The sequence below is a fragment of the Lepisma saccharinum genome, chromosome 13 (genome assembly GCF_977018435.1).
Source record: "Lepisma saccharinum chromosome 13, izLepSacc3.1, whole genome shotgun sequence".
NCBI lineage: Eukaryota > Metazoa > Arthropoda > Insecta > Zygentoma > Lepismatidae > Lepisma > Lepisma saccharinum.
In genome coordinates, this window is record NC_139241.1 from 46,437,241 (window position 1) to 46,448,538 (window position 11,298).

The following is an 11,298-nucleotide window of genomic DNA, read 5'->3' on the forward strand; positions in this document are numbered from 1 at the left end:
GAACTAACTTGCCTATTTTTTATCATAACCAAATCTCCTGTTTGAAGTTTGATCGAGTTCAATGCATTCTTAATCTTCCTACTTCTTCTAGATTGTCTAGTCCTGATTTCTGCAAAAAACAATTTGCGTTTCCATGGCAAAGATTTAATTTGTTCTGGCCAGTTGATTTCTTCAAATATTGAGTCCTTCATATCTTCATGTAAGAAAAGTTTACTAGGACATAATCCGGTAACTGAAGAGCATGAATGATTTAATAACTGAATAATAGAATTTATTTTTGGATACCAACTGGTGTGATTATCATTGCAGAATAATCGCAGTAATCTAACAATCTCCTTATTGTACCTCTCAATAGGATTAGATTTCGGATTGTATGTAGTGGTAGTAATATGCTTAATTTTTCTTGAATCCATGTAGGCTTTCCACTCATTTGATGTAAATTGGCTTCCACAATCTGATAATAATACATTACATACAGGGTAATGTTTAAAATATTGTTCTTCAAAACGATTGATAATTTCCCTGGCAGTCGCTTTTCTTAACGGATAAATCATAACAAACTTTGACATAACGTCTGCAATTGTGAGGAGATATTCATATGTACGTGATCTTGGTAATTTTCCGATTAAATCAATAGAGAGGAAATCGTGAGGTTGGTGAGAAACGACGTGATATTCATCTCTCCGCAACGGCCGACCTACAATCTTTATTCGTGCACATTCTAAGCAATCTTTCAGGTAATTTCTAATTGATTTTCTCATGTACGGCCAAAAATATGCCCTTCTACAAGCTGCTAAAACCTTCTGATAACCAAAATGTCCATTTAAATCATGCATTTTGTGCAATACCAAAGGTATAAGCTCACGTGCCACTACAAGTTTACAAATTTCATCTGAATTTGGTTTATAAAAAATAATTTTGTTGTGAAGAAGATACTTTGAAAAAGTTTTATCAGTTGTACTATCTTCCAGGTGAGAAATTACATTATTGCATTTTTCATCTGCTCGTTGAGCTTTTAACCAAATAGAAGAAGTATCATCTTGTGAATCTTCCACAATTACTTGATTGATATATAATTTATCATCAAGTGCAGAATAAGTAGTACAAGGCGGAAATCTGCTCAACGTATCAGCAATATTATTCGAAACTCCTGGGACATGATTTAACGTGAAATCAAAACACTGCAGTTTGAGAGCCCATCTCGTAAGACGAGAATTAAGTGATTGTGCAGTTTTAAGCCAAGACAACGACTTCTGATCTGAATATAAGTTGAAATCAGTTCCTTTAAGATATATAGCAAATTTCTTCAGAGCAAATAATATAGCTAAACATTCCAATTCGTGTGTACTATATGTAATCTCTGCTCCTCTAAGAGCACGACTGCCATATTGTATGACACGAATTTCATCATTATCAACTTGCCAAAGTACACAACCCAATCCTTTCTGGCTTGCATCAACAGAAACACAAAACCTCAACTCAAAGTCGGGTTGACTCAATGCTGGTGCTGAAATTAGAGCATTCTTTAATAACAAGAAAGCTTCTTGACACTGAGGTGTCCAATAAAATGGCACATTCTTGCGTAAAAGATGATATAATGGACTAGCAATATCTGAAAATCCCTGTATAAAACGATTCCTCCAATTTGCCAGTCCTAAAAATTTGCGAAGTGACTTTTTGTTTTGAGGAACAGGAAACTGTAGAATAGCTGAGTCTTTATCATGATCGACTTTAATCTCAGAACCAGACACCACATGACCCAAAAACTTAATTTCCGTTTGGAAAAATTTGCATTTGGCAAATTTTATGGACATGTTCGTCTTCTGCAATGTCTGTAGAACATAATCAAGATATTCAAAATGTTTCTCTATTGTTGGGCTAAATATTAAAATGTCATCCACATATATCATCAGAAATGAATGAGTCTCTGGTCCAAACACCTTATTCATTCTTTCAACAAAAACAGAAACAGCTGATTTTATACCAAATGGCAAGTAACAAAACACGTGCTGTCGTCCTCGATACGAAAAAGCTGTGTACTTATATGAGTCGGGCGTAAGTGGTATTTGAAAATATCCACAGGAGAGATCAATCGAAGAAAAATACCTTGCACCCTTAATGTTGAAGTAGCTCGTTTATCGGTTCAACATGGGTAAGTGGTGAAATTACATGTTGGTTTAGGCGACGAAAATCCACCACTGGACGCCACTCACCATTAGATTTTGGGACGATATGTACTGGGTTCAAATAAGGTGAAGACATCTCTTTAATTATTCCCCAGGCTTTCCATTTTTCTAGTTCCTTTTCTAACGCTGCTCTTTTGGCGAACGGTACTGGATATATAGGTGCCTTAATTAGTTCCTTTGTGTCTAGTTCAATTTGATAAGGTTCTACGAATGCAGATCGGGGTCGATCAGAAAACAAACTATGATATTCTATTATTAGATTCTCAAGCTGAGACTGCTGCTCCGTGTTGAGTGCTTCACACGACCGCACCTTCGTTGTGATCTGATCTAGAGAAACGACAAGTAAACTTTCTACTTCTTTGACTATAGTAACTTCCTGCATCTGGCAGGAATCCCTATCAGTTGTGCTTTTGCTAGAATTTAATGGCTGAACCAATTCGGAACCAGTAGACGCCATCAAACTAATTTCGTTTCTTCTAAAATCGAGTACAGCTTTGTATTGCCTTAAAAATGGTATTCCGAGAATTAATTCAGCATGCAGTTGCTTCAATACAAACATCTCCAAAGAAAAACTTCCGAGTTAATTGAAATACTTATAATCTTCCGACCAGCAACACGAAACTTCTGATGTCCTGCAAACGGCAATAACTTAAGTTGATCCACTGTATCCAGTTTGGCACTCGGAATAATTGATTTTATACTGCACCATAATTCATAACTGACTAAATTACACTGGCTTCCACTGTCGATGACACACTGTATGGTAATACCGCAAACTGTTCCTGTGATCAGAGGTTGATCAGTAATAGGAGTAGGTATACCAGTATCATTTAAAATCCAAGTAGGTTCATCTTCGTACCAATCTAATTGAAAAAATATTGAAAGTGGATAACAATGATCAACTTCAGATAAAACGGAAGTACTTAATACAGCATACTGACAAGTTGTGCCTATATTATCACTACGATATGATTTAGCCGGACCCTCCATTATGTTAGTGCGAGCAAACTGGTCCACGTTCACCCGCGACGTTCGTTTAATGTTGCTTCAGGGACAGAAGAAATGAACTGTTTACAAGAAGTTTCTCTTGGATCGAAAGATGGAGCATTTTCATTTAATGGAGTATTCGCCACTGCAGTTGCATTGCAACTGTTTCCCGTTGACAACTGAGAAGACGAATATCCGCAATTGGCACATACACTGCATGGTTGGAATGAGTGGAAATTATTGTTAGAGAACTGAGAGTTAGGACGCAGTGTAAATTGCTGTTGTTCTTGCTCGTTTCTGGCATTAAAACTGTTGCTCATAAATCTACCATTATTGTTGAAGTATCGTGAGCTTTGTGGACTTCTATTTTGCCGGAAATTTTGAGTTCCTGCACCATTACGTCTGTAACGATTATATGGTCTGTTAGTTAGGTTAGGTTTCCCAAAATTATTATTTCTATTAAATATCATCGTCTTTTGGCTGGAGTTTGATTCTTGGTTTTCAGCAACAAACGGAACATCTGTACGTGGAATCTTAATTCTTTTATTTTCATCGCTAGAAGAAACAAAATGAACACTATCATTAGGTCTTACGTTACGTCTTGAACCTTGATTTCCATTAGGTTCATCATCGTTCACAAACGATGAACTTTTAGCAACACTTTGAACTCTCAGTTTTGCCCTTGCACTATTATTGTCTGTAAAACTTTTCGAATTATTTCCATCATGTCGGAAATTTTTTTCACGTACATTATCATGAACATTAAAACTCTTGTTTGATCTTGAATTCACTAAATCCAACCTCTTTAGTAACGCAATTACATCATCCATTTTAACTAATCTAGCAGCTAATATTGTTTGTGCAATAGATGTGGGCAACTGATTGATTAAAATATCAATAACTTCTGCATCATTCGGACGATCAACTAAATTATAATATGCTGAATGCGTACGAATAGCAAAAACTTCCATACTACTCGTCGATTTAGGATCATATTTACGACTTCTAAGTTCAGATAATTGAGCCTGAGTTAACGAATAAGACGTGTAGTGATTCAGAAATTCGTCAACAAACTGTTTGTACGATGTAAACGAATCGACATGAGTATTATACCAACCTTCTGCAGGTCCTTGAAAACAATTAGTAATACATTCAAGCCTTTGCATGTCAGGAACTTGCAGTAAGTCTAAGTAGGACGTTAAAGTTTTAATAAACTTACGTGGGCTTGATTTTTCAGGATCTCCAGAATATTTAGGAAGAACAGTAAGTTCATTCAATCTTACCAACCGTCGAGGTTCTTGAGTAAGCGAACGCATACAATTGTCAGGATAATCACATCGATGATTCTGCGGATTTGCTGACCTTTGGTTTACTTGCCTCTTTCTTTCCTCTTTCTTTCCTGACCAGAACCATCAGAATATAAAGAACGGGTTGATTGACATAACTTGTTAGTATTACTAGTTCTCACTCGATTATTTCTAGAACGTTTGTGTCTTTGTGAAGCAATGCGATTGTGTTCATCATCAGAAACATCACACGCTGAAGAATCAGATGATTTCGGAGAGGTTAGGTTCCGTGCAGGAATACCAGGTTGACAGTTACTATTCACATGAGAACTGTAAACTTGTACAGGATTACTTGATTCAACATTAGTCGAAATATTAGATGTTAACTTAGTAATATTTTCCTCACATGCTTCCACGCGCTTAGTAATTTCATCCTTGCTCACAACGGCTTCAAGTCTTTGAACTTGCCGAGACAATCCTGAAACATTGTTCTGGCATTCTGTAATCTGATCATTCAAGCCAGCAAGTTTATCAGAATTCTCTGTACAAGTAGTGTTTACTTCCTCGATTTTCTCTGTTAGTCCTTGCACTTCTCTTTCCATTTCCTGATGTAATGAACGTGTTGCTAATTTGCAGGACTCTGCAACTTCAGCTAATTCCTTTCGTAACGATGTACTCAATTCGTGGAAGTCAAGCTTGAGTAGTTGCTGTGAATTTTGAATTTCCTGTTGAGATTCCCTGATTTTTGTAAACTCAAGCTGTTGAGACTCTTGAGTTTGCCTCATTTTTGTAAACTCAAGCTGTTGAGACTCTTGAGTTTGACTCATTTTTGTAAACTCAAGCTCTTGAGTTTGCCTCATAGAATCTTGAGTTTCCCTAATTTTTGTAAATTCCATCTGTTGTGACTCGCTGATTTTTCTTAACTCTGCCAGCAGATCAAACATTTGAAAAGGAACATTACTTTGCCTCGTTGACGTCTCTGCCAACACAGAAGGACGAATGTCAATTTCTTGAACATTTTCTTGACTTCTTTTCCATTGCACAAAAGCTTCAATACTGAACGGATCATAAGATGGATCACAATCTCTACAGAAATAATTTTCATTTAACTGGTATAATTCCCAATGCTTATCGGACAAACCCAAACATTCTAAATGATACCAATGGCCACAATTTTCACAAGCTACCAACCTTTCCTTATCGGGATCTTTGCAGCACCTCACCATATTCATGGCACCATTCTTATTTTGTGATTCATCAGGTTCATCACCACAATTGATAGATCTAGCTGTAAGACTAGTTTTGGATCTCAGATTATAAGGATTACTTGACGCGTACATAATATAAATTTATGTACAAACTAGATTCACGAGAACAATGCTGTAAGTTAACACGCAAAACACATCACTCAAGATCGTGCTGATAATGTTCCACAATACTGGACCACCAATTATACTGTGACGTTCACAAGTCAATTATTTGCACGATTACAACTAAAACGCGAAGGTGAAGATACAACTTCTATAGGTCTATATATTAGTGAAATAACTGAGCAATATGCAGTTCACTATTACCTATATTTCCATTTTTGTCAGACACACTACTACATACTGACTATTGATTCTCGTTGCTATAGCAACGTTAGAATTATAAATATCTCGTTTATACAGCGTAGAGTGCAATGAATAACATAAAACATAATTAACGTTGTACAAAGTAATAATTATACATTTTTTTTAAAAGTTAATATAAAGTGATTTTTATAATATGAAATTAATAATTTCAATAAACATATAATTATATTGTGCGGATTCACAGCACCGTCACAACGACAATCTGTGGAACTACGATATGTCACGTGTAGAGATGGGAATAGAGCCACGATTAATTGTTGCTAATAGTGGCAAACAGTGGACATATAAGTTGAGTAATAACTTTCTTTTTAAATGATCCTCGTGTAAAAAAATATCATAATGTATCATTTGCACAGTTTGCTACGACGCTAGGGATTCCAGATTCGAAACCCGGCATGGGTGTTCCTTGTGAGTTTCTTCATATAGTGACTGATCCTCATTGTCGCGATTATCCAAGAGTGGCAGAAAAGCGACGTAAAATATCTAAATTCAGTCAATCAGCCAATCGCTTGTTGCTCATTTCTTCGGTGAGAGTCTAAAATCCTAACTTTTGTCGTCTTCTCGTTCTTTGTTTCCAGATCAAATAACGATGGTTGTCGTGATACAGTCGGCAGGACGCGTGGCTGCTACGCGGGGGATCCGAGTTTCACCCCCGGGTTGAATGATTTCAAGTGGAGGGGCTCTGGGGTTCACCTAGCCTCTTACCAGGAGGGTAAACGCGACATGAGAGTGGTGCTGATCACATCACCTCTACAAATTGTCGAGACTTAACACGTGGGATCCTGTTTCCGCATCATGCTCTATGACTCCACGATACAACACTGAGTCAGTAAGTGAACTGTGGTTATTTCACGATGCTTTACGGCCTCATTGGAGTAAATGACAATGGGGATCTACGGTGATATGAAAGAGCACCCATGCCCGCAATAGCACTTTCTCAGTAAGTGATTAGAGCCTGTGACCTCTCGAATACGAATGTGCTTGTTGCCGTAACCATAGCTCCACCTATTTCAAAAATACTTTCACGTTAAACATTGCACATCCAATTTCCTTTTCATACATTAAATCCCACCCTTTCCACACAGCGAAACCGTCCTCTTCCCCCTCCACTCCCCTCTCTATCCGCTCAGCCTCCCCCACTTATCTTTTGAAAATGACACAATATTGTTCCGCGGAAGTAGAGAAGACTGAACTATTAATAACGCTGTCAAGCATCTTTATTCTCCCGAAACTTACGCCAACCTCTAATTGCATTCCAGTTGGAAAATGCCGAAGGAGTGGTTCTCCCCCTTCCCCCACTGCGTCTACGTACCGCTGCGAGCAGCAAATGCTAAAGGGAGGCTCAGTTATATAGTTCACCTGCGGCTTCAGGTAACATCTCGTCTTTCATTAAGTTCTCAGCACAACCTCCGGTCCTTGGTGACTGCATTCAGGAAGATTGTTTATAGGTGATGGGAAGATGCGCTGCGAGTGACTTCTTGAATTCTTGGTTTTGAATACATCATAGTTATATTCGTGAATAAACCTAGGTGTTGTACTGTAACTTTGACGGCCGTGTACAAGTCGAAGCCGGGAACGAGACCGAAGATGGCGAGGCAATGAACGATACCGCACTGGTCGACGTAAGGCCGTGAACGATACCGCACTGGTCGACGTATGGCCGTGGAAGATACGGCACTGATCGACGTAAGACCGTGAACGATACCGCACTGGTCGACGTAAGGCCGTGAACGTTACGGCACTGGTCGACGTAAGGCCGTGAACGATACCGCACTGGTCGACGTAAGGCCGTGAACGTTACGGCACTGGTCGACGTAAGGCCGTGAATAATACCGCACTGGTCGACGTTAGGCCGTGAACGATACGGCACTGGTCGACGTAAGGCCGGGAACGATACGGCACTGGTCGACGTAGGACCGTGAACGATACAGCATTGGTCTACGTAAGGCCGTGAACGATACCGCACTGGTCGACGTAAGGCCGTGAACGATACCGCACTGGTAGATGTAAGGCCGTGAACGATACCGCACATGTCGAAGCGAGGGAATGAACGATACGACACATGTCGAAGCGAGGGAATGAACTGTACGACACATGTCGAAGCGATGGAATTAACAATAAGGCACATGTAGAAACAAGGCAATGAACGATACCGCAATGGTCGACGTAAGGTTGTGAACAATACCGCAATGGTCGACGTAAGGTTGTGAACGATACAGCACTTACCGAGGCGAGACAACGAACGATACCGCACATGTCGAAGAAGACAATGAACGATACCGCGCATGTCAAGGCAAGGCAATGAACGATAGTGTACTTACGGAGGCGAGGCAATGAACGATACCGCACTTACCAAGGCGAGGCAATGAACGATACCGCGCATGTCAAGGCAAGGCAATGAACGATACCGCACTTGTCTAAGCTAGGCAATGGATCGATACCGCACATGTCGAAGCGAGGCAATGAACGATACCGCACATGTCAAGGCAAGGCAATGAACGATACTGCACTTACCAAGGCGAGGCAATGGAACGATACCGCACTTGTCTAAGCTAGGCAATGAACGATACCGCACAAGTCGAAGTGAGGCAATGAACGATACCGCACATGTCGAAGCAAGGCAATGAACGATACTGCACTTGTCGAAGTGAGGCAATGAACGATACCGCACAAGTCGAAGTGAGGCAATGAACGATACCGCACATGCCGAAGCGAGGCAATGAACGATACCGCACATGTCGAAGCGAGGCAATGAACGAAACCACGCTTGGTGAGGTAAGTCTGAGATCACAACCCCTTATTGAGGTGTGAATGACGACGAGGCAGAAATTTGTAAAATCGAGGCGAATCCGAGACTTACCATCCAGTAGTCTCATTGGTTCGAGAATTTAGTAAACTAGGGCACATGAAAATTTCGCCAAAATCATTTTTTTTCTCACCTATTTATAAATCTTGTTTCAATTATGCAAAAGTTTTGTTATTAATTCTATTCTAAATTTGGTCTAATTTCGTGGCTCGTATCTCTTTAGAGATACCATTAGTGCTTCTCTGTGCAGAGACAATAATGAACATAAGTTTATCTATGGAAACTATACAGGAAGCGGAACAGGATTCTTCGTTTACGGGGCGAGAAGTGAAAGCAGTCTGTGGAATTATTCACCTATTCGCTTGGCTAAGCCTCACAAAGAATGTCTCTATGCATACAAGTCAATATAAAGAACGTGACAAGCAATCACTATTGACTCAAATTCAAAAGCGGGTAACTACCTGACTGTCTCTTCATATGGACCGATGGCTCAAAAACATTTCTGATACAGTTAGCTGATCTATTTGGCAACTGAAGAGTCGCACTCGCTCTTCACAGTTCTCTCTGCATAGAGTGTGCAGTCTTCGAATCGAAGTTTCAAAGCAGTGGTTGTATGTTTCCACTTTCGTAGCCATCAAACGACCGTGATGTTTTTTTTTCTGTAATTAGGTTTGAAATTAATATTGTGGATAGTACTTTAAGTTGTTGTTTAGATTTATTAAACACTATAAACGCTCAACCAGTTTGATTTAACAGGCAGTGGTTACGCCATCTCGCAGAAACAATTATATTTTGCTAAGCAATTGGCGACATTGGTATTGTTGAGTGGCATGTAACCTGTTCTTGACTGAAGTTCGCGCACGGTTGCCTTGGTACTGGAAAGTCCTTTCTCAGCAACGGAGCAGCGTGCAGGATCGTTATGGTCGAGTACACGTCACCCGTGGGCACCAAATCTCCCAGAGACCTCCAAAGGTCTCTGGACACAGAGTTCAGATACTACAGCTGCGCGCTCAGGAACATCACGAGAGCTCTGAGCCACAGAGAGACTCGGAAGCTGTGCATCGCCTGGTTGAGGAAGCTGATGGGACCGGAGTACCACACCTCCCATTTCAAGGACAAGAGGAACAGGTACCTGGCGAACCTCACCATCTCCTTCATCAACAATGAGGCCGTCGGGGTCTTCAAGCAGCTCCCCCCTCTTGGATCGCTCCTGGAGGTGGGCGACATCCAGCTGGACACTCTGGAGCCACCTGCTTGGGAGGTGGACACCACCTGGGACAATATGCTTCAAGGTCTTCCGGACATCAACGCCAGAATGAAGTGCACGGTGCACGAGGAAGGCGGATGTCTTGCTCCCCTTGACAACTCTGGGAACGCCTTGGACGAGATGTTCAAGTACTTCCTCCACCATATTCGCCCGTACGCGGCGCTGCTATCGGATCTATTCGATGACAAAAGACTGTGCGCGGCCTGGATGCAAGCCTTGTGCATGATCCTCCCGGAGTCTTGCCTGGAGATGAAGATCATCCGGAATGACTATGCGGTGGCCCTTCTGGGATACGTGAGTGACCTCAGACTCGACGGACCCTTTCGGGAGTTCCCCCCGTCAGGCCGACTGCCGCCACTAGAGGAGATGGCAGACTTCTGCAAGTCAAAGAACCCGTTCACAGACTACACATCCAGGGACGCCAAGGAGTTCATGGCAGCACAGTCGCTTCCGGACAACGGAGCCTTCTGCTATGTTGCAGTGTCCGGTGACCTGATCGGAAGCAACCTGTTGCCCAATCCTCCGCCACCAGTCGGACAAGCAGAGGTCATGTCTCAAAGCATTTGATTAACGTTTCTGTGGTCAATACAAAACCTTAGTCCAACATCCATCTTCAAGTTTAGAACTCATTCAGCCTACCATCATCACTTGATTCTAAAACACATTTCTCAACTTGATACAAATTCCTATGTGAACTTCCACTATTCTTTAAAAATTGGAGTAACTCTTGAAATATATAGCATTCACACTACACAAGACATGTTTTCACAACCTATTAGAGACTGCGGGGAATATGTAATAAAATTTACAAAACATGTAGATTAATCCAAGTTCGCCATTGTTTTTCTTTGGAAAAATAGTTCCAATTGATCAATAAAGCATGGGACAATTTGAATTCTCTCGAAATCGTTGTAATTTTGTGTGTGGTAACTTGTGAATAACTATATATAACTTGCAACACACATATAAAAATAGGTATTTTGAAGACAATTATAAGTTTGGTTGTGTAGGTGTCGAATGTATAAACCAGGGCAAAAAATGATTAAAGGGTGTCTCCATACTTTACCGATTATCTTCAGTTTCTCTCTGACCACGTATAGCTTTTATGGATTGATTCAAACCCATAGCGAGT

At 40.6% G+C, this 11,298-nt stretch overlaps 1 protein-coding gene across 1 annotated transcript; it reads left to right on the top strand.

Annotated features, from left to right (window-relative positions):
* Positions 1-9,796: 9,796 nt before the first annotated feature.
* Positions 9,797-11,002, top strand: LOC145996937 (uncharacterized). Its single transcript, XM_083133520.1, has one exon. It carries the CDS (start codon positions 9,819-9,821, stop codon positions 10,731-10,733), a length of 915 nt encoding a protein of 304 aa, XP_082989646.1. The 5' UTR covers positions 9,797-9,818; the 3' UTR covers positions 10,734-11,002.
* The last annotated feature ends 296 nt before the right edge of the window (positions 11,003-11,298 follow it).